Below are 24056 nucleotides of genomic sequence, written 5' to 3'. Positions count from 1 at the left end.
TCAAATAAAACTATGATGTTGAGGCGTCGTTTTTTTATCGTGATATCGTAGTCTTTTGTTTGAGTCCGTAGAATTTATTGCATTGACAATACAAGGTCTTGAACAATCATACCGGAACTTGAAGGAATTGAAAAAAAAAAACTCCGTTTATGTAACGTTTTGTTTCATTTCCCGTGTTAAACAGTGTTAACTAACTCTGTTTCACAGCTTAATATTCTCCCAGCTCTTGTAGAAACCGCTTACAGGAAGTTCTACTCGTACAATCACCGTCTAGATCTTGATAAAAACAATTAAAACAGGAACCACGCTAATGGGGGTATTGTCATCTTTCCCAGCGAAGCGACTTCGAGGCAGGCATAATGGCTTTATGTTTCATTTCGCGGAAATGGAAACATCCAAATAGGAGAAGTCATTGGGAAGGGTTGGTCATAATAAACAATAGAAAATATCAAAGAGCTTGCATCTTTTGCTATGTCTTTATTCGCTCGGTACTGATGCGCCTTTGTAGTGATTGAAGAGTGAGAGGAATAGGGGGAGGGCGGATTGCTTTATGCCATTGTAAAGGGAAAGGGAGAAAGGGGGTACTACACCAATGCAAATGGGAGGGGGAGGAGAGGAGGGAATAATCAATGGTGTTGAAAATACGCCGTTTCACTGCTCCACAACTACGGATAATCAGATTTTTTTTTCATTTGATCTGGGTCTGAAATTTCCGCATGATTGATGCCTTGACGTGCCTTATGTCTTTTACATTATTTTGCCAGACTTTCAAATTCATCATGTAATAGCTGATCACTATCCATTCGGAATATAGTGATACCACGTATAAAGAGATGTGACTGATAACGCTTTGAAATCTAGCTAAATACAGTAGGTAAAACCGAAAGAGAGTAGAAAAGAACGAACGCAGAACACCGAAGAGATGTAAGATGTCTTAACCAGAATGAAAGACCTACTTGAACAAAGACGAGTAAAGTCTATCATACGCAGTGGGAGACCACAATATGAAATTCAAAATTGAAAAGGTCTTTCGAGTGTTAATTTGATTCAAGGGCTCTTTAGTATTTTTATTGCTAAATGACTGCTCAAGTAAATGACGAATTTCTCACATCAAGAAATGGATCACGGAAACGTTACTTTCGTTAAGAATGTATTTTTAGTGTAGACTTTGGACGGTCTATGCCTCTGTAAATCTTAAATATAGAAATTCCCTTACACACTTTTTGGGTACGTCAGTACTTCCCCTCTTGTCAATGAAAAAGTTAAGTATATTCTTAATATATATATATATATATATATATATATATATATATATATATATATATATATATATATATATATATATATATATATATATATATATATATATATATATATATATATATATATATATATATATATATATATATATATATATATATATATATATATATATATATATATATATATATATATATATATATATATATATATATATATATATATATATATATATATATATATATATATATATTTATATATTTAATTTCTTTACTTTTCGCATAGACGTTTCTGTCGCCCTATTCTGACACACAGTTTTCTCGGCGCGCATGCGCGGAAGACATCGTATACCATTTGGCCGAAAAGGGAAAAACAGCCATCTCATAAACGCTCAAACATCAAAACACATTTCCAGTGACGTCATTCAATGATCACTCTACTAATCAAATGGCTAACATTGGGCGATCGCAGAGGAATTGTAGCAGGGATTAAGATGATCGAAGACTAGGAGACCGGTCTACGAAAACTTGATAAAATGGCCAATGACAAGCAACGACGGCACACAAACATCTTACCCAACATGAAGGTGATGAAATTGCATTTAATATTCCACCATCATTAACACTGCGGCAAGGAGCTTTCAAGTGTACGTCATCCCCAATTATATCTGAATATTCCAAATTTAATTCAAAAGGTGTAAAGCGCCCGAATCATTTTTAACATTGCATAAATTCCGGTTAAATTTTGCAGAGAGCCTTTTTGCGAATTGACAAACACAGTTTAGCGGAAAACTCACAGAATGATTCTTCGCCTAAGGGTCGACCGCATAGCTTGTAGTAAATTTGTCAAATGAGCAGAAAAAAATTAAAATATACTGAGCGCACTCTGCCTAGATGTTGCCGGCGTCGTATGCTGCAAAAACAGATGGGTTAAACCGAATGGAACAGTTTCGACAAGGAGAAATATTGCATTGAACACAAATTTTGCGAGAACTTACAGTTTTTTGGGTGTAATTAGATTTCCTTTTATATAATACCATAATCCAGATAATGCACAGAAACCCGTTTCCGCATATGATCAAAACTCTGGTGTTTTTGCAAATCCTTTTATTCTATTCGGCATTACAGGTTTACGATACTGAACGATTGTAATCCTCATAGGATCAAATTCAGTAAAGGCTTCTTGCAAGCTTGGATTGCATTTTTTTTTATTCATCTGGCGCAAGCTTAAATGCTCAAATGGAAACAACCAGCAAATGTAAAAAAAGAACTAAGCATAATAGTTTCACAAAACGGAAACGAGCACCCCGGGCAACAATTACAAACTGACCTTTAAACGAAAAGAGAAAAAGCATAACATCTTTTATCTGATTTATATCTTTCGATGCGCGCACACAGGATCTTGAGGGAGGGGAATTGTTCCCTTCTGGATTGACTTGGCGCAAAGCCGAGCATAAAGAGTATGTGGGAGACACGGCAGACTTGGGTGAAGATTCTCGAGTACAATTGATTATCTTGGCGAGAGATATCGAAAGTTTGGCTTAAAAATAATGACTTCCATCATTAGGGCCTTACTTAACTTTTGGCGAGATTCTCCTTTGACGCCTTGCTTATTCTCAAGAACTACACGTCCGGGTTTTTTCCTGATAAAATAATGGAAGATAGTATTACAAAAAAAATCCAGGTTTGTCAAGTTGAACGGCACGGGGCCAGCTTTGAAGTTTTTTACGGAAGGATTTTGTCACGAAAAACGCCCCTATTTGGCCCATTTATCTTTCGTCTACTCTCAATTTCCATGTATTTTTCTTCATCATTTGTTTACTATTCCCAATGCACTCTTGAACTTAATGAAACTTAAGCGTAGAAAGGGAGGTAGCCAGAGGGGAGGGCAGGGGAGAAAGTGTCAACAAGGAAACAAAAAATGCGGGAAGGCGAATGAAGAGGCTGACGTTTTAGCGCGATCATTTAGATAAAATTTAAAGAAACCTTTGAAATAACATCGCGGCAGACAAAACTGTTAACTGGGTAACTAGAAGGTCGATGGCAAATTATATTTTAAGCATAGACACAAACTGTACAATTAATATACACATGTGCTCTATAATCTCTGTTGAAATCTCGAATTTGTTTGCTTATTCAAAATAACAGAAAAAATAGGGCTTATTTGATGTATGCTATTCAGGTGCAATTAATGTACCTTGCGCTTCGCGCACTAAAACATATATTATAGTAATTGCTCCATAAACATTAGACCATTTTTCTGGAGGGGTTTTAAATGAGTATTTAATAACCACCCGCCCTTTGCAGGTTATTGGCCTCCGGCAACTACGCACAGAGACAAAATGTACAATACAAAGCTGGTCCTAAAGTTATTAGGAAATACTAGGAAAAAAAACTGTATCTTAAGATATAGCTCTCTTAAAAAACGTATCTTTGGTTGTCGCAGCTCAATCAAATTCTGTCAATCACAACAGAATGAACTATTTTCATATTAACAATCACCTCTTGCTCTTCTTATTTATGTAATGGTTGTAATTTAATCTTTTTGACTGACAGCACAAATCTACGTTGTTGCAAAACTCTGACGATCGAAATTCAAAAGCTGGCGAAACGTAAAACGCACATGAATAAACATTGACAACACGCAAGCGACACATAAACTCGAAATCCCCTGGGCCTACAAATCCGTCAATTCGATCATCGTGTGTTTGCATTGGGCTAAAGGCCGTCTTAAATAAACTGCAGCGATGTTATACAATCAAAGGAATCATGCAATGGGTGAATTTTATACAAAACTCTTCTTCCTATCTATTTTGCTTGGAGAGTCATTTACTAAAAATTGTAAGATTCCACAAAGTTATAAAAACAGCGAATATTCATTAACATCATTTACAGAAAATCCCAACAAATTTGTTGTTAAAGGTTATCTAGCAAAATTATTTCTTAATGTATCTTTACTTATATTTTACTACGTGAGTAGTGACGCACATATAATTCGTTAGTATGTCTCAATACAAAAATAGTAAAATTAGTAAAATTTAGAAAAATAAGGCTAGGATGTGATAAAGCTGAACTGGAGGATTTAACACTACAATATGCGTTAGGTGTATTATTGTGTTTAGAGCTGCAGGTGCCCCACCAATAGACAAAAGGCCGGGCAATTGACCAATAGCGCGCTATCGAGCGCTGTTAATGTCACAATTTCATACACGCGCAAACAAGAACGGGAAGAAAAGCGCGCTGAGAATTACAGAATTAATGAAAGCCGAATTTGGCTCAAGTCATTATCGCAACACTGCTAAAAAAAAAATAAACAGAAGCACGACCAAAGTGTTAGAAACCACTAAGAGAAAGATGGGTGTTTTAGAGCTTGGCTTAACTGATCTTTTGAGATGATCCAGCAAGCAGCGCGCAAGTCACCTTGATGAGAAAGAGTCGATAACGTCTCCAATTTACACTCGCTTCTACTTCTAGATGGACAGACCGAGCTCACAAGCTGGAAGGAGAGGCCCCAGACGTAGTAAGTGTTGTTATAATATTATGTAATTTATTCAGTGGAGATTTCCCTAGCAATAGCGCAAAAAGACGCACTATTTCCCGGTGCGGATTGCCACATTGAAAAATAACAGCATTTCCTATTGATATACTAATTTTGAATATGTATGATTATTTGAATCTTATTACACACTACGAAATCGGGAGAATTTCGAATTCCCCGTTTGAAATGTCTATAAGGGGTACAACTCAGGGAAAGAAATATCGCGTTCTGATCTCTGAAAATGTTTTTAACCGTTTCCGTCGGTCGAGAAACCTTAAGGCTGATGATAGCTTTCGTTCGATGATAACATGTGTTGTGTAGTTGAAAACTACAAAATTATTGCTTTTTACACCTGCAACGGCTTTCTATGATTTTTGAAGTATTACAAATTAAACATTTCGGAAATTAAAAGGCGAAAAGTGATGTAGTTGTTTTTCATGCCGCCAACTATTATGTTATTTGAGAAACACAGACGTAGTAAGACCACAATGTGGTCGAGTTTCCCAATCCGACAATGGAATAGCGTGTTTCATAGAAATGATTAAGATAATGCTTGTTTCATGTCAAATAAAAAATACACTAAGTAGTACAAAATGTAATAATTCACAAACAATATCCATGTTTCCACCGCTGTGATTTACTCAGAGGGAACATTGCTTTTGGTGAAGAAAACCCAAATTGCCATATGACCAAACTTCGCAGTTGAAATACTCGTATGCGGTAGCCTTCACAGGACGTGTAAGACTATACACGTCTCTTTAGAAATAGATGATTACAAATTCCTTAGTGTTTATTAAAAAAGCAATCGATTTATTTCTTGTTGCTGCTCTTTCTAACAAAAAATTGGTCTAGGTCATTGCATTTGGTTTATTTCAATAAAGTTTAATATTTAAAATGAATTTCCTCTAATGCAAAACGCTAGACATGTCATACAAAACGCTAGATTAAGCGTCTTTTTATTTAAATACAAATGCCCGTAGGGAAGTGTACTTTTTGTTATTTCACCCATAAAGTAATATAAATCATATTTACTAACTGTTACTCTTAACGAATGCAGTCTTTGGACTGTTAAGGACCTGTCAAAATATTACTTTTTCATTTACCTGTTTTGAACACTTGTTTTTTGGTCATAAGCCTTAAAATCATGCGAAAATTGTCCACAGCTGATTCCTGTGGAAAATTTGGAAAAGCCAAGTTAAAACCGAGAGAAAACTCACCTTTTTGTGACGATAAAGTTCAGAACTTAATTGGGTTTGACAGCTGAACGCTAACAAAAGCTGTTTGTCATTGTTGAAAAAAAAATACAATTACCAAAGTTAAAACCCCTCACGACAATAGTTTGTTTTATAAGGGATAGAGAAATACATCAAACGACTTATTTGATATAGGAATCAAAACAAAAATGGTGGTTTAGTTTTAAGGAAAAAAAAATACCAAAATCGACTCAAAAATAAAATTGTCAAAAAGCCAACTGTACGCAAAAATGACCGTGCAAATATGTGAGTACAGAAATAGTTCCTACAGGAGAAACAAATACTACTCATCTTTGAAATCAATGTTCAAAATGATAACTAACATAAAAAGAACAAATGATAAACGATAATGATTAAAGGATACGAAATGTGAGTACTGGGTATATATCTTATAATCACCCCTAAATCTTATACCTTAGGGTTTTCTTGTTTTTTTTTAAGCATTAAAAGCTTATTCTAAGATTTCTGCTATCCCTTAGGGTTTTCTTATTATTAGATTTCTGCTATTCCCATCTTAATCTAATAGATCGGTTTGCTCCCCAAAAATTGGATGATTCGGCTCTAATTTTAATTTTGGTAGAACATCATTTTGGCATTAGAATATTACTAAATAAATGCAATATAGAAATCTTGAAAATCTACTTTCTAGGATTTAGTCTATTTTCAGTGATCAAATCCTGTTTTGCATTTCCTCAGGTTCTAGGTTTATTCCAGGTGCGTCCTTCAATAATAAATGACCCGCCCTGCGCACCCTTTAGTGCGTGCCTGTATTTCCTTGGCAAGCACATGGAATTTATTTTGGGGGAGTTCCCTTCTCAAGCGAAGTACTTGTTGTTGAAATGTGCTAAGACTTCTCTCCCAAACCCTATTATATCTGTTTCAGGGTTATACCTAGGGGGGCGTACAGGGTGTGTATGCCCGCCCCCTGCCCATTGGTTGCCAAAAAGTGGGTCTTCGTTATTTTGTTATTTAAGGGTCGTCAAATACTATCAATTGTCCATATTATAAGTATGACTGAGCCCCCCCTGTCCCCTAGCTAATGCAGTCTAAGTGAGGCTGTTTCTAGTGTATTGATGTATGGTTTATTTTTATCTGTATCCCCCACCGCATCCCTCCCCCTCAAATAAATCCTAAGTACGCCCCTGAGGGTTTAGTGACCCATGTTGCTAATAGCCTCTCACTGGTTGTCAGGCGTGGCTGGCTATGACCACATTGAACAGACACAGGCTCTCATGGCTTCCATCATCCACGAACTCGTCCATGCTGGGGATATAACGGCACTGAAAGAAGAATTTCAAAGGGATAAAGGTGGGATTTATGGTCCGGGATTTATGGACAAAATGTTTTGGGAAATTGGGTGCGGCAAGGAGACAATGAGAGAGACTATGTTAAGTTACACGTTTGTCTGTAACTATTGTTTTAATGAAAATATTGAAAAAGCTGGCGGAGGAAGAGGGAAGACAAAAGAAGAGTGAGTAGGATTTACATTTTGTGAGTGTTTGAAACAAGGTGAATAGAGGAGAAAGGAGGGGAAAAAACGATAGCAGAAGTATAAATGGAGGGCTTAAAAGGAAGGAGGGAGGGAGGGGTGGGTGGGTGGGTGGAAGAAGGAAGAGATGAGGAGGGGGAAGAGATTAGGTAGGAGAAGGAAGGAGGGAAGGAGCAGATGGATAGAGGATAGTAGAAGAGCGAGGGAAGGGTTTCGGAGGGAGGAAGAGAGGGAGAGATAATGGATAGATGATAGAAGATAGAAGAGACGACTTGTGAGAGAACTCTTTTCCCAAGGTAATTGTTACAGTTGCCTTATTTACCCTGGGTTAATTGTAACAGTGTTGATCTATCTTCCCACGGTTGATTGTTACAGTTGACCTATTTTCCCTGGGTTAATTGTTACAGTTGACCTCTTTTCCCAGGGTTAATTGTTACAGTTGACGTCTTTCCCCAAGGTTATTTATTACAGTTGACCTCTTTTCCCAGGGTTAATTATTACATTTGACCTATTTTCCAAGGGTTAATCGAGGCGCTTAACAGCGAGGGAATGACTCCACTATTTGTCGCTGTCAGCACTGGTAACCTGGAATGTGTGCAGTTCCTGGCGACTTCCGGTGCCTCGCTAAACACGAGAGATAACCTTGGGAGGACGCCTCTCGCTCTGGCAGCTTACCAGGTACTCAGTGAGTGGTCACAAATAGTGGCATTCAACTTCTTTGTATCACTCTTCTCTTAATAATTATCTTAAGCAATTACTCCTCTCGTCTTGGATGCTGACCAGGTACTCAGCGAATAGCAACAAGTAGTATGAACTTTATCTTTTTCACACCATTTTTTTAAGACTAAATAACGCAAAAGTTTCTAATGCACGCCTCCCTCCTGTCTATTTGCCCGTCGTTAACTGTCAGTTTTAGATGTTTGCGTTTATTGATGGAGTTTCTAAATTTTCCTAAAAGAGATCATTTTCTTAATGCTCTGAATGCTTGTGGTGACGCTTGTGTTTGGTTGCACAGGGCTGGAATGATGGAGTATATTATCTCTTGGCGGTGGGCGCTGACTCAACAATCGTGGATAACTGCGGGCGCTTACCATTACATGCTGCTACGTACTACAGCAGTGGCAGGTAGATGAGGCAATCTGAACCCTGGAGGGGGTGGATGGGGGAGTAATTTAGAGGGATGCAAACCCTCAAAGGGGCTGGCGAATAAGGGAAGGGGGGAGGTAAATGCAAAACGACTAGCTTTGTGGCCGCCCAGAATTTAAAATCTATCTCAGGATGTAGCGCGTAATCAATCACTACGCCAGCGACAATCAATTTCCCTGCTGTATGCAGTCAAATGGGTCGGGCGCGGCATTTATAAAGCAGCGAGTTATTGATTGGCTTATATAGTCAATGGACTATGCGACATCCCCACACCAGCAAGGAAGTTACGGTGGTCACGCAACTAAAAACTCGTTTAGAGCATATGTCTTTAACTCTGGTTTCGATGCGTAGTCCTTTACTGTCCATTCATTTGTTAACTTGCTCCAACGGTGTTGCTGCGAAAATGACACGTGTCACGTCCATACCGAACACTGCCCAGGACCAAAATATGATGCGGGCCGTTCTACAACATCCTACTACAACCTCCTACTCATGTATGACTCTAATGCCCTTTTTTAGAACAGTGGGGCTTCTACTTCAGCATTTGCCCTCAGACCACATCAACAAACAAGACGGCGAGGTGGGCGGTAGTACTGTATAAAGCACATCACTCGTAACACCCTAATAGTACAAATAAACGATAAATACAACAAAAATATGCCACGCCTCAATTCTGTACGCTAATACGCCATGGGGTGCCTAGATCGCACAAATATTATAAATACACATTCTTACGATGACTGGAGCTCTAAAAATATCCTGAACGCTTCACTCAGGCTTGTACAGAGCTCATCACAAATAAATCCCTTGTTTTATAATCGCAATGCAAATAGTTTAATTTGCTTTATAAACACAACGCCTCGCTTCACATAAGGTAAGGTTCATTGCATGGCCTAGGTGTGTACCTTGGGGGAGGGGGGGGGGATCGTCAAATACTATCTTTTAACCATATGAAGATACCTATGACTGCGCACCCCTCCCCCAGCTAATGCAATCTAAGGCTATTTCTATAGTATTGATGTATGGTTTATTGTGATCTTCGCTTGCTTTAAAGGGTATGACCGCACTCCATTGGGCGGCGTACCACGGGCGCGCGGAACACGTCAAGCTTCTTATTGACCACGACGCAGAGATTGTAGCACGTGACACAGAGGGCAAGACGGCACTACATTGGGCAGCACAGGTATCCCACGACGGCTTGAAATTATTTTGAGATTTTTGCTTCAAAAAGCATCGGTCCAAAAATTCGGCCGCATTCAAAATGATACGTGCAAATCATAGAATGTCGTAATGAATGAATAGTGAGATAGGACTTACAAAAGTTTGAGAGAAACCTACAGAAATAAGAACAATTAGCAGAGAACGAGTAAGCGCGGAATTGAGAACCAAGTGCGTAAGAGAGGATTATGCGAAGATGTTCGAGTGCGCGTTAATATTGAAATGATAAGAAAGCAAAAAAAAAAAAATTGCGACTGACAATTAACCACGTTGTTCGAAGATAATGGTCAAGCGCGTTCGTAATCATGATTTAAAAATCGGCGCGCGTTGTTGATAATGAAAGGATTACGCGTATCTACATAACTAGAAGTTTCTAATAGAAAGTGAATGCTCGGAGGACGGGACAAACATGTTTCGGTACAGGAGTTCTCGAAATAGACCGCTGATCAGCATGAAATAAAAATACAAATCAGCCGACTAGGAAGCCTGTTTTGTTGAACACGAAAAACAGCTTCGTTCGAAATGCGATACCAAGCATGAAAAATCAATGAGCGGAATAAATTTGTATCATGGTAAATCTATGATAATTTCAATCTTAACATCATCGTCTAAACACGTTTATGCGAAATACACGAAAGGCGCTCGAACCCTGATACTAAACAGAGTGAAAAATATAGATGGTGAAAAAGAGAAACCTACGAACTAGTAAACTCACCTATACGTTTCGGTAAGAAACCAATAATGATTGCAAATTTTTTCATGCTTAGGACAGTAAGATCCCGATAAGTTGAATTCAGATCAGATACCTCCACTTAATTTCCTAAATATTTTCTTGTCATTTTTTTAAACGATAGCTCATGAAGCGCAAATGTTATTTTGTACAGAATGGCAGTGTGTCCTGCTGCCAAGTGATCCTGAACACTTCGTCAGGGCAACATCTGTTGAACGGGAAAGACTTCTCGGGGAAAACCCCGCTACATTACGCTGCCGCAGCAGGACATCTTAGTGCGCTACAGGAGCTGCTGAACGAGAGGTTCGTCAGCGTCGATTCCAAGGATAACGAGAACAGGTAATGCAATGATGATGACAGTGGTGGTGATGCGATAATGATTATAAGATAATGATGATGTGGTTATAATGGTGGTGATTCTGATCGTGATTGTAGTAGTGATGATGACTATTATGATAATGGTTATTAGATGATGCTGATGTCGATGATGATGGTGATTGCTGATGATGATGGTGATGATGACGACGATAACGATGACAATAATTCGACGACAATAATTCTGTATTAAAATATTGGTGATATGTCTATCTGGGTCTAAATATGATGATGATGATGGTGATGTCTGTCTGTCACATGTCAATGTCAGAGTGTCACTCCACTGGGCCGCCGCCACTGGCCACGCCCGCTGTGTGGCTGCCCTGCTGCGCGCGGGCTCAGACAAGGACTCAGTTGACAAGCACGGGGCCACGCCCATAATGTACGCCCACCAAGGTCATCACGACGCCTGCTGCAGATTACTATACAAACACAACCCTGAGCGACCATTAGACACAGAGATTCCAGAACATATAGGTAAGGCTGATTATACCTGAGCGACCATTAGACACAAAAATACCAGAACATATAGGTAAGGCTGATAACTCCAGAGCGACCATTAGACACAGAGATTCCAGAACATATAGGTAAGGCTGATAACACCAGAGCGACCATTAGACACAAAAATACCAGAACATATAGGTAAGGCCGATAACTCCAGAGCGACCATTAGACACAGAGATTCCAGAACATATAGGTAAGGCTGATAACTCCAGAGCGACCATTAGACACAGAGATACCAGAACATATAGGTAAGGCTGATAACACCAGAGAGACCATTAGACACAGAGGTTCCAGAACATATAGGTAAGGCTGATTATACTTGAGCGACCATTAGATAAGCACAGGGAACCCAGAGCACAAAGGTAAGGCTGATTTCACCAAAGGATTAGGAGTCCTGTGGTTTAAGGGATACATTTGCATTATCATTTGCATTGTCATCCCTTTATCAATTATCTAATTTATCAATTAGTTGTGCATGTTACTGATGAGATAGACCTGCCGCAAAATAATCCTTTGTGTGTTATGGATAACTCTTTAATTGGATAATTGCAGCTCGTTATAAATTCTTTTTGTTAATAATTTTTTCCAGTCAATGTAGTATAGTAATAGACTTTAACGACCTTTTAAAAAATTGAATAAGCTCACGAAATTATCATAATTTGAATTTGAAATCTTCTACATTACGTAGTTAAGATTACAGTGTCTATCAAATTTGAAAATCCCTTTTAAACCCTGAAAGAATTATGTGACCTGGTGACAAGCTTCTGTCGTTTAATCGGCGATATTTCATTTATCAAGGGCACCAAACGACGAAAATTTCACAACCGGCCTAAAATGAGTTAAGATACCGTTTTTATTTGTTTTCCTATATATTTTTTATCTGTTCGGATATGCTAGGCGAAATAACAGCCATCCGAAACATCTAGTTACTCATCCCGAGGCATCCGAAACTCCAAGCGATTCTAAGATCCTTAAGCGAAATTTCTAGGTAATGTCCCTTGTATACTCACTCCCGAAAATACTAGGGTTCCTTTTTTTAAAGCATCCTGACGTAAAAATCCCTCGAAAATGGTGATGGTGGTAACAAAAGCAACTCCGAAAAACATAGGTGATCCAGCTCTCTTCCCGAGAAACATAGGTGATCTAGAAATACAAATTCCGAAAAAAGCAGACATTTCTAGGCCGACCCCGAAATCCGTAGGTGACCTTGCTTCCGAACAGATATTTGAACGAAAATGGTCGTTGGGTGCCCTTGATTTACCTGATGTTACGCTAAACAAAACTCAAACTTTTAGGATTTTTTTTTACCTTTAATATAAGAATATGTGATACATCTTATATTTGATTGATATAAACCAAAAATCATCCAAAACAAAAAGTTGCCATATGTCGAGCCTTGCCTTTTTCCTGGCTTCTAAGCTAGAATACATGAATAAATGAATGAAAGATTGAATTGAATGAATGAACGAATGAATAAGCAATTCAAAGAAAGGTTTTTAAATATTCAAAGCGCGATTGATTGAGTCAAAGACTAAGGTATTGTAGGGAAAATCTCAATTTAGTAGTTAGTTCTTTGCTCAGAATTTTTCTGGTAGCGGTACGATACGATATCACTTTTCATTTCCAGGACCATTTTCGGAAGTATTTAGCTATTTAGCGCTAACTGAGAGAAAACAGTTATACAACAGCTCTGTTTTATGCCATTTCGAAGTTCCTGATTCAGGAAACTATTTCATAATGAAGTCTTTTTTATGACCTGTCAAAATGGCTTTTAGTCGAAATGCGCGCGAGGGTACGTCGATGTAGCCAAAGCAACCAGGAATTTGCATTAGCGGTGACAAACTTTTCACATAACATCGGGAAAAAGGAAGCCTGTGAAATGATGAACTACCAATTTGTTTTTCCTCACAACGGAGAGCAGTTTGATAGGAAAACCCTTCAGTTCTGGCGATAAAAGTTGAAGTTTTGCCGCCGATGTGGGTTTTTAGCGTCAAAGCCACCTGCCCGTATACACGATCGCCCCGTATCCGAAGTTAGTCCCGAGCGGATGACATTTCCACTTGAAGATTTCAAGGCAAAAGTCGCTTTGATTTTGTTAAAGGTAAAGTTCAACACAACGAACTTTTTTTGTCTTTTAAAAGGCTTTGCCGACTTTTTAGAATAATCTATTATTCTAAAAAATTATAAGCTGATCGTGATAATAAAACGAACAAGAGATTTGCTGAAAGTCAGTTTTTCTCGGTTTTGTGTACAATATGTTCGCATCCTAGTGTTGACTTTTCCATCATGCATATTATAATACGGTTTTAGTTCAATTTATTCCTGACTTCCCGACAAGCAAAAATGGATTCGTTTTTATCCCCTACTTGTTCGACTGTGCGACTTCTATGACCAATTTCGTTGTTGTTAATGGTGCGGGGTTTTTTTCTAATTTACCATAAGACGCAAAAACTTAGTGCGATTAAAAGCGAAAGACAATTTACCGGAAATAAGTCCTTTTTGATTTTTTTCCTATCTGACATGCAGAACCCCTCGCAGAAGAAAGCCACTTTGTTATTTAGTGTGTGTGCAGCTTAGAGAGAAGTGTTTTCGGAATAAAAGTGACGGTTCTTAGCTTACTAGGCTATTAAGAATTCGAACAGTCGAATAATCAAAATCTCTCGGTTTTCAGTGTTTCAAAACAAAATTACTAAAAGGTACTGGTCTGGCGATTCCTATCAGAAAAAAATAATATGCCTAGAACCCCTCATTGCTATCTTATCGATGCGCGTCTGAAAAGTACCTATTTTTTGGTACATATGAACGCACTATGCTTAATTGTATATTTTTATATAGGGATTCTTATATACAATGTTTTCCCTTTTTTCATAAATATTATAGGCTTAGTGCAGGTGTGATATTAAGCCCTTTAAAACACCTTTTGAGACTTAGGAGGATATTTAAATGCAGTGCGCCCTTCAAGATGTTTCATTTAAAAAAATGGCATTACTTTACTTTAAACTTCGCATAGTGCATCATTTTGCATTGAGGATGTTGACAGTGGAACTAAACACATAGGCAGTAATAATAGTATACTACTGGATTCTAAAATAAGGAGCTTTTCCACCAAATCAGGTCTCCTGTCCAAAAATAAACTTATCAACTGTCGCAAAAGTCAAGTTAACCTTTGTATGTCTTCACTTTTTTTCCTATTATCTTATTTATCTTCATTTCCAATTTCCCTGCTTGATTAACTCGAATTCAAAATATAAAGCTTCCAAAGTCCAAACATGAATATTTTGTTCTTAGAAGTACCTCCATTCATATTTTTACCAGATAATTTTATTTTTCTCTCGTGACATTTACCGTGCACGCGTTGTAGCAAATTTTGTTTCGCGAAACGAACTGCGATTTTCGTCGCAACTCCAGATCGCAGTGGGCTGAGACGCGACGCTATTTGTTGGAAAATGGTTGCAAATGGCTTTTTATACGGTTAATTATTGTATCTGAATACGTTTGATTTAAAAGTTTGCAGCAATTTATTGCATAAAAATTTCGAACACGTTAGATTACCGCTATAAATTTGCAGTCTGTCGACTAATCACGAGCTTGCAGGCTTATGACACGTGCAATTTTGGGGTGCGATTAAATCGTCGCAAGAATCGCATCTCGTCTTGTTCTGCTAGTGCGAGCGGATCTGCACTTGTTGCATCCTTTTTATCCGCGAAATGAACCGTGCGGGAATAGAAGTCCCCCCCCCCCCCATTTCCCCACTTTCCACAGAGGTTTTTCCTTTGTGATTGCTTCCCCCCAACCCCACCCTCCCCCCCTTAAACACACATACACACAGACTACCGAATTTTCGGCATAACTTTGGGTCTGGAAAGGATCTCTTATGATAAATTACAAACTTCAGTCTAAACAAGAGCTGCCGAATGCAACTACAGTAAACACTCTACCATTCAAATATAGAAATACATTTAAGTAAAAGTTGCGAATTATTTTGGTGCAAAAATCACAAAAAATTAGACTAGTTAGGACTAGTTGACTAGTCCAGTAAGCTAATGAAAACTAAAGATAAATGAAGGTAAAATCAATTAATTGATCGTTGTAATATATAAGAAAAATGCAAAATGAGAAATGAGTACAAAATATATAACCTTTATCAATGCATCATGATATGAGGAAGTACGTGCCTACCTGGTAATGTAATCTGGGTAATGGGGGAAAGAATACGATTACTTGATATTTGTTCAATTTTTTTCTTATCCCTTAATCTTCCCTCGAGAGTTTCAGGACGCCATCATTCTAGAAACAACTGATTAAAAATGTGATAAAAACTGTTATGAATATCTTTAAATCAATTTTCAACACTAGTATGAGTACATAACACAAGGCGTTGTTTTGAAGTAATGGGAATCAGGAAATGCTATTTCTAAAATACGCCAGTTAGTTGCTAAAATAATAAAAAGATGAAATATTTAAAATAAAGGTGATAGAATTAATTAAAAGGTCTGTCCTAACACAGGGTGTGAAATTATAAGAGAAATTGATCTTGAGTCTACACGTAAGCTCCAAAACGCTTCTCCTAAAATTATATTTTCATAGTCATAGAATTTCAAATGGAGTCTGTAAAAAAGTCAAAATTAAACTATGGTACTAAAAAAGGTTCTAATAAAGAATCGGATTCAAGGTCTCGATTCACAAACAATAATACGCATTGCCAATCTTGACTCAGCAATACATAGTCTCAGTTTTCATGGGCTTAGTGTTTTATTGCGCACGCGGGAATGGGTGGCAGCTGTGTACACACAGACGAAAGCTCATCCGTGTTGAGCGCACTTTCCACCCTTCAAGAAAAATTATGGTAGAAAACGTAAAACAAAACGCGTTCAAACTTGAGACGTTTCAAATATAAAAGTGTTTAACGACTCATCATGGCTAAATATGGTAAGTTAGATGCTTTTGAGGTCCATTTTTTTGTAGAGATCGCTTTTGTTGATTGTCTTTAATATTTTGAATCTGTCATAACTGTCGCAATGATAATACATTATTTTAATCTTTAGAAGAGAATTTGATTCAAACCAGCTAATGCGTATCATCTAATTTCTTCGCAAGAATCATAGGCTCATCATCGGCACCACAACCTTATCATCATCACAGCATGGACGAAATTAAATACATCAATCACCCACCACAGATGTACGTTAAATAGCTTCAAGAAAATACTAAATCACATTTAAACACTTTTAACACGAAATAAACAAATACCAAATATTAAACCAGAAAAACTAATTGAAATGGATTCCAAGGGCGAAAACTACACTACAATAGTCGGCTACAGTGAGATCTTTTTACTCTTTTCAGCTGAGACAATTCGCGTGCCAACCCCGCCCGAAATTCACATCGTCTCAGAGGCGATCATAAAGCCACCAGAACTTGTGTTCGAGCCCGCAATCACATCAAACGGCGCTGCGGTTTCTTCTCCGGTAACCAGGCGCAAATCAAGCAGCAGTCACGTGAGTGCGGAGACTCGGGCCGAGGAACGCGCACACGATGACGAGGTCCAAGAGATCCTGAAAGCGTCACTCCGGGCTGTAGAACTTGTCATCGACAAGGACAGTTATAGCAACGATAACGACAGAGGTGTGGTCTTTTCCCATTGCGTTAAACAGTGGGTAGAACATCAGTTATGTAGAGTTTATTAATAAGCAAACTAACCAAAGCTATTGAAAATATATTTTGACGCATGCGTATTCGATGCTAGGTAAAGACTCCGCTAGATCACTGTGTGCGGTGTTGCATGGCGCAAGCTCAGCTCACATGACGTCACAAGCATCTCCAAGCTTTAGTAAGCAGATGTTCGGTTATCACGTGGTGTACAGGGGCGTGACATACATACCATATACATACCTTACAACTACCAGTGCGCAACAGCAATGGTATATAACAAGTACACCAGCCACTATCTATCACCAGATATCGCTATCATCAATCAACGACAGTAGTCTCAAAGCATTGGCCACATTTACCAGCTTTATTGAAGCACTGGACAGACGTCACATACTACCATAACAAGCATTAGCGGAGCAATGACCACGTTCTTTCACACATTACTCTAACAGGGGGCATTCTAAAAAAGCCCAGGAGATCTCCTGAGCTTTTTTTTAAGAATGCCCCCAGTTAGAGTAATGTGTGAAAGAAAAAAAGTTTAAAGAAAATTAGCCAGGCACCAAGAATTGACAAGTTCTATAATATATTGCACTTAAGCATTTTCAATCAAAAAGCATTTTCTTGTTTTATTGCATCCTAAATGCGGGTTGCCCTGGCCACCAAAAAGTGACCAAAATTTCATTTCTTATTCGAATAATTTTCTTTTTCCATTCCTAAAGGCTGTGCACTCCTCTCCCTCTGGCAATCCTGGGTACGCGCCTAAAACTAGCTAGATCATGGCAATGCTCGCCGTACTGTGCTATGTTACAATCCTGACTTCTTGGACCAACCCTTGACGTTAAAATCTTTTTCTTAGAAAAACTAGACAGTCTGTACGCGACTATGAACGGTAACCATAGTGATGATGGTGAATCGGCAGGCTACAGCAGCGAGGATGAGCTACGCTACCCCCCACAGATGGTTTTGACGCCTATACCAGTCTCCCCCTTGCCTACCGAAGAGAATAATAATAATGTAGAAGAACAGGAGAGCAAGGCACAGATGCTACCAAGGTTCAGCCTAGAGGTACAGTGTTCCAAACATTTGAGGGCGGGGGTTAAACCTTATCCTATTACTTTTTGAGACGCCAGTTCGAGGGCGGTGTTGTCCTCATTACCCCATTTACCCTCCCCATGGTAGTATTTCTAGGGCAGCTCCTCGGTGGGGTGTGTTTTTCGGTAATTTCTGGGTTTTTTTTTTCTTTCTGTCAGAAGACAAGAATTTGATGAAATGAATGATATGTAATTTAGTGGTTTGCGTAGGTGATTTGGAAGCTCTGCCTTCGCTAATATTCTTTTTGCAATTAACTTTTCTACTATGCGCATGCATATTAAGAAAGTACCAATCCTAGGGTTTTCTAAGAAGCGCGAAAGAGCATAGGTGGTAAGCAAAATACAAAAGATGTCAGAGAATGTTCTCCTGTATGCATTTAAATGTCTTCAATCTCAATCTTTAGCTCTGGATTTTTTCCAGGGTAATGTACAAACACCCTTTCTCAAACAACCATCTACTGCATCAACATTAGCACCGCTGAAAACTCGAACAGTCCCCGATCATCTTCGGCTCGACCTCCACTTCCAGCCGACGCCTGTCCGGAATCACGAAGTCAAGCCGGGCTCTCCGGTCAAAAACGAGTCGGGCCTCGGTCCGTTAAAAGTAACGAAAATTACTAAGCACCACAGTCCCCCAGCCAAACAGCCTTCTCCTGTATCCACGAAACAACACGTACTTAACTCGCCCACTCGGTCGTCGCTCGGAAGTGGATTGCCGAGCAGCCGTGAAAGTTCGGGAAACGAACGGGAGCGTGGATTCTCCCGAGAGTCGTCCGATATAACGAGGTTTTGGTCGAGGAAAAGTAAGAAGAGCGACGCACTAATGAAATCCAGAGGCTCTTCAAAGTAAGTAATATGTCGAGGTGAGAAGGTGCCTCCAAAAGTTTGGTACCATTTTAATTTTACCGCAGGATACCGACAGTCTTTAACAAATCATCAAACAGTGTAGAAGCTAAAACTAATACTAACATTTAATTTCTCACACAACAACATCAACACAGCACACCATTATGCGCATGAATAGTATGCAAAATGCCTCTGACCAAAAGGAACGCATGCGTGCACATATCAACACAGCGCATGAACAGACACCAGTAACTGCTGACCTGTCAGGATTGCATGCGTTAGCTCTGATGCCTTTACTTGTTCCAGCTTTAAAGCCATGAATCGATCATTGTCAATCCCCGAGGAGAGCCAATCGAAATCATCGCTTCGAGGCGCGGCGGGATACTCCGAATACAGGCAATTGTGAGCCTCACGTGACCAATTAACCATTAACCTCGTGTGGGGCGCATATGTTAGGATATCACGTGACAATATTAACATAATGTGGGATGCAATAGCCTGTTTTAGATCTGCGCTCCGCTCACAGAGAAAAGCTACACATCGAGGCCCTTTACCAAATCTGCCGTATACAATCTTACACCGGGTTCCTAGGAAACATGTTAACGCTAACATGGGGATAATGCCCTTTTTATCCAACCGTCACGATAGCCGTATTTATATCTGGATTAGCGGCTAACCTGCTTTCTAGGAACCGGCCCCTGTATGTTAAGCACACACTAGGCTTGCTTTTTTTTGGTGAGCAGAAGAGCGTGATTTAGAAATGGGCTATTACTAAAGCCACACGTGACTACATAAGTAATCAATCTAATCATAGGGGTGTCTTCACTCACGTGGGCGTATCACAATCAATCAAATGGGGTGCCAGGATGCATGCTTCATCAGCCCGACATTAATTGCATGATTTGGGTTTAATACTCATGAGTTGGGTGCACTATTCAACCCAGAACTATAATATTATAATTGCCTGGTAAAAGTGAGTTTCCCCACTGGATTTGCGATCACTGCCTCTGTTCATATGACTCATTAATACTAGAAGTGTGTGCTAAAGTATGGAATTCTTGAGACAAAGTTGTTTCGATATTACAGTGACTCCGATTCCGAGTGGTCGCGCAAGCAAAGAGAAAAGCACTCCCAGCAGGGGACCCCCGGGGGACAAATTCTTCCTGTCATCTCCAAAGATAAAAGCAATCGAGTCTTTCAAGTCCAGGGTTCGCTTAAGGACCAAATTGGTGAGATTCAATACTATTATTTATAAAAATCACCATTTGAAAATATCCTCGTATTTTGAAAATACTTATAAACGTGTGTCAATAACGCCAACAATCATTCGTTTTGATCTTATAAACATACGGCACCACCCAAACGACTTGTGCCTTGTCTTACAGAAGCAAAGAGGAAAACAACGAAAAAGCCATCAAGGTTTCGAGGTGGACGAGGACTATGTGAGTAGACATTATTCAACTATCCCCTCATCCACAAGAGCCCTGTGTAAGGGTAACAGGGCGTGGCCGAGGCATCTATGTCCCTGTTATGACATTCATCTGAAAAACGGCCAAAGCCACAAGCCAGCTATTCATGTGTGGTAAAGTTTTCTAAACGATCTCTTATGCTCTATTTTTGTTGAATTCAGTTGCGCCATAAGTAAGCTTTTTGCTGTGTTAGATAAATTATAGATTTATAGATATCATATAGAAAACGTATTACATTTGATAACCTTGAATAAGAAATGGCCATCTTTTTCGCGGTCGAAGGGCTGGGCGCACCCTACTTAACTAGGATAGAGTTACTGAATGTGGAAGACAAGTTATTGTAGATAACGATTGTTCTGTTGTTGTTTCAGTCAGCTTCGTTAGCTCAAGCGTAGAAGAAGTAGACGACGATCTACCCTCCACAAAAAGCTCCGAAAAGAAGGAGAAAAAGAAAGTGCGCAAAGTAATGAGTTGGAATGCTTGAATGAAGTCAAGAGTTGGAATGCGTGAATGAAGTCAAGAGATGGAATGCGCGAATGAAGTCAAGATTTGGAATGCGTCAATAAAGTCAAGAGTTGGAATGCATGAATGAAGTCAAGAGTTGGAATGCGTGAATGAAGTCAAGAGTTGGAATGCGTGAATGAAGTCAAGAGATGGAATGCGCGAATGAAGTCAAGATTTGGAATGCGTCAATAAAGTCAAGAGTTGGAATGCATGAATGAAGTCAAGAGTTGGAATGCGTGAATGAAGTCAAGAGTTGGAATGCGCGAATGAAGTCAAGAGTTGGAATGCGTGAATGAAGTCAAGAGTTGGAATTCTTGAATGAAGTCAAGAGTTGGAATGCGTGAATGAAGTCAAGAGTTGAAATGCGCGAATGAAGTCAAGAGATGGAATGCGCGAATGAAGTTAAGAGTTGAAATGCAGGAATGAAGTCAAGAGTTGAAATCCGCGAATGAAGTCAAGGGTTGGAATGCGTGAATAAAGTCAAGTGTTGAAATGCGCGAATGAAGTCAAGGGTTGGAATGCGTGAATGAAGTCAAGAGTTGGAATGCGCGAATGAAGTCAAGAGTTGGAATTCTTGAATGAAGTCAAGAGTAGGAATGCGTGAATGAAGTCAAGAGTTGGAATGCGTGAATGAATTCAAGAATTGGAATGCGTGAATAAAGTCAAGTGTTGAAATGCGCGAACGAAGTCAAGAGTTGGAATGCGTGAATGAATTCAAGAATTGGAATGCGTGAATGAAGTCAAGAGTTGGAATTCTTGAATGAAGTCAAGAGTTGGAATTCTTGAATGAAGTCAAGAGTTGGAATGCGTGAATGAAGTCAAGAGTTGAAATGCGTGAATGAAGTCAAGAGTTGAAATGCGTGAATGAAGTCAAGAGTTGGAATGCAGGAATGAAGTCAAGAGTTGAAATGCAGGAATGAAGTCAAGGGTTGGAATGCGTGAATGAAGTCAAGAGTTGGAATTCTTGAATGAAGTCAAGAGTTGGAATGCGTGTGAATGAAGTCAAGAGTTGAAATGCGCGAATGAAGTCAAGAGATGGAATGCGCGAATGAAGTTAAGAGTTGAAATGCAGGAATGAAGTCAAGAGTTGAAATCCGCGAATGAAGTCAAGGGTTGGAATGCGTGAATAAAGTCAAGTGTTGAAATGCGCGAATGAAGTCAAGGGTTGGAATGCGTGAATGAAGTCAAGAGTTGGAATGCGTGAATAAAGTCAAGAGTTGGAATGTGTGAATGAATTCAAGAATTGGAATGCGTGAATGAAGTCAAGGGTTGGAATGCGTGAATGAAGTCAAGAGTTGGAATGCGCGAATGAAGTCAAGAGTTGGAATTCTTGAATGAAGTCAAGAGTAGGAATGCGTGAATGAAGTCAAGAGTTGGAATGCGTGAATGAATTCAAGAATTGGAATGCGTGAATAAAGTCAAGTGTTGAAATGCGCGAACGAAGTCAAGAGTTGGAATGCGTGAATGAATTCAAGAATTGGAATGCGTGAATGAAGTCAAGAGTTGGAATTCTTGAATGAAGTCAAGAGTTGGAATTCTTGAATGAAGTCAAGAGTTGGAATGCGTGAATGAAGTCAAGAGTTGAAATGCGTGAATGAAGTCAAGAGTTGAAATGCGTGAATGAAGTCAAGAGTTAAAATGCGTGAATGAAGTCAAGAGTTGGAATGCGTGAATAAAGTCAAGGGTTAAGATGATATAATGAGAAACGAATGAACACAAAAACCTGGATGCTTGAAATGGCTATACAGCTGGCTCAATTGTGGCACCAGGAACTGCTTAGGAGAAAAACAAACGCTTACAAACGAGAAGCCTGTAAAGAAGACTAATTTGACAGATGATTTATGTGACTGCCCGTTATAGAGTTGATGATAACAATAGAGTTTTGAAGTTCCTAAAGTGGAATGACTAAAGCCATAATGAACTGGTTGACTGAGATTCTTTCTTTGAGCTGTTCTGAAGTAAAAATCCGTATTCTTTGCACCCTTCTCGCTATGCTGCCTACGTTTACAATAATAAGGTAGATTTTTTTATCAAAGACAGAGAGGATATTTTTAATGGCTATGCTTAAATTATCAAACTTCATGCAAACCGCGCAAAAATTGGCAAACATTTATTGCTAATCTCGTACGGATAAAAGCAAGACAAGGAAATGTTGACGAAATATTTCCTAACAAGATGCAATGGAGGATCTAGATCTTTATGTGCTGGGTTATAAAACTTATCACGTGACTTTTGAGTAGCGACATTACAAACTCCGGCATTTGGCGGCAAAATAACAACAACAAAAAACAGCTTACGAATTAGCAAAAGAGTTTCTTTGTCAGAAAGGGTTTATATTCATTGAAAAGTTTGAAAAGTTGCCCCTCCTAAAGTCACGTGAGCTGTAATGAGTGCAAGTCGCCTATTGTCTCCTCCTTAAGCACAAAACCATCGGTACAGGCCCGTAGCCAGGATTTTGAGCGGGGTGGTTCGTTTTTCCATTTAAGCGGACCAAATTTCCGGTATACCCCTCTCCTCGCCTTATTTCACTAGGCAATCAATCTTGTATTTACAATGTCATTAATAGGGTACTTTTTAATATATAGCCGATAATAATAAAGATAATTACTATTTTAAAAAGGTTTTTATAGTCATTTTAAAGACATATTGATGTGCCGGTATATCTCCAGCCAAACTTTATCTATTTTTGCTTTGCTCTGAACGGACCTTCAAGCCGGGTGGGGGGGTGGGGGGGGGGGGGTCGTCCGAAACCCCCTGGCTACGGGCCTGCGGTACCCATGGATCTCCGCCTCTGACGGTTAGCAAACAGCATTATCAGACCAGTGGCAATGTCAGGGGGGGGTTATACAATGGAAAAACTAAACAGAATGAATCAAATCAGGATAAAACGTCTACATGATACCAGTGATAAGAGCCAACGTTAAGTAGTCTTGTCTATTTATCTTGATAAAGATACAAATGGTATTATAATGTAAACAGCAA

General features: G+C 39.1%; 1 protein-coding gene and 1 long non-coding RNA gene across 6 annotated transcripts; both read left to right on the top strand.

The window, feature by feature from the left end:
- The first annotated feature begins 1626 nt into the window (after nucleotides 1-1626).
- On the top strand, nucleotides 1627-23685 carry LOC5514669 (neurogenic locus notch homolog protein 1). 5 transcript variants are annotated; one of them, XM_048729170.1, is made up of 18 exons: nucleotides 1627-1846; nucleotides 4734-4779; nucleotides 7242-7358; nucleotides 8060-8217; nucleotides 8555-8664; nucleotides 9205-9265; nucleotides 9740-9868; nucleotides 10788-10972; nucleotides 11280-11485; nucleotides 16859-17137; nucleotides 17259-17342; nucleotides 18021-18229; nucleotides 18677-19101; nucleotides 19408-19503; nucleotides 20188-20330; nucleotides 20487-20543; nucleotides 20942-21093; nucleotides 21224-23685. In XM_048729170.1, the coding sequence occupies exons 1-17, from the start codon at nucleotides 1796-1798 to the stop codon at nucleotides 21052-21054; spliced, it is 2469 nt and encodes an 822-aa protein (XP_048585127.1). In that variant the 5' UTR covers nucleotides 1627-1795; the 3' UTR covers nucleotides 21055-21093; nucleotides 21224-23685. The 5 variants fall into 5 exon arrangements, with proteins under 5 accessions (XP_048585127.1, XP_048585126.1, XP_048585130.1 ...); XM_048729169.1 differs by having other exon boundaries at nucleotides 20942-23685; XM_048729171.1 differs by lacking the exon at nucleotides 1627-1846 and adding an exon at nucleotides 2705-2943 and having other exon boundaries at nucleotides 20942-23685.
- On the top strand, nucleotides 13625-16766 carry LOC116619452. Its single transcript, XR_004296692.2, has 2 exons — nucleotides 13625-16441; nucleotides 16610-16766. It is a non-coding gene; the product is annotated as an uncharacterized LOC116619452 (long non-coding RNA).
- Nucleotides 23686-24056: the final 371 nt, after the last annotated feature.

The sequence above is a fragment of the Nematostella vectensis genome, chromosome 6 (genome assembly GCF_932526225.1).
Source record: "Nematostella vectensis chromosome 6, jaNemVect1.1, whole genome shotgun sequence".
Classification (NCBI taxonomy): domain Eukaryota; kingdom Metazoa; phylum Cnidaria; class Anthozoa; order Actiniaria; family Edwardsiidae; genus Nematostella; species Nematostella vectensis.
Note: the sequence above shows the minus strand (reverse complement) of the source record. Positions and strands in the feature narration are given on the sequence as shown.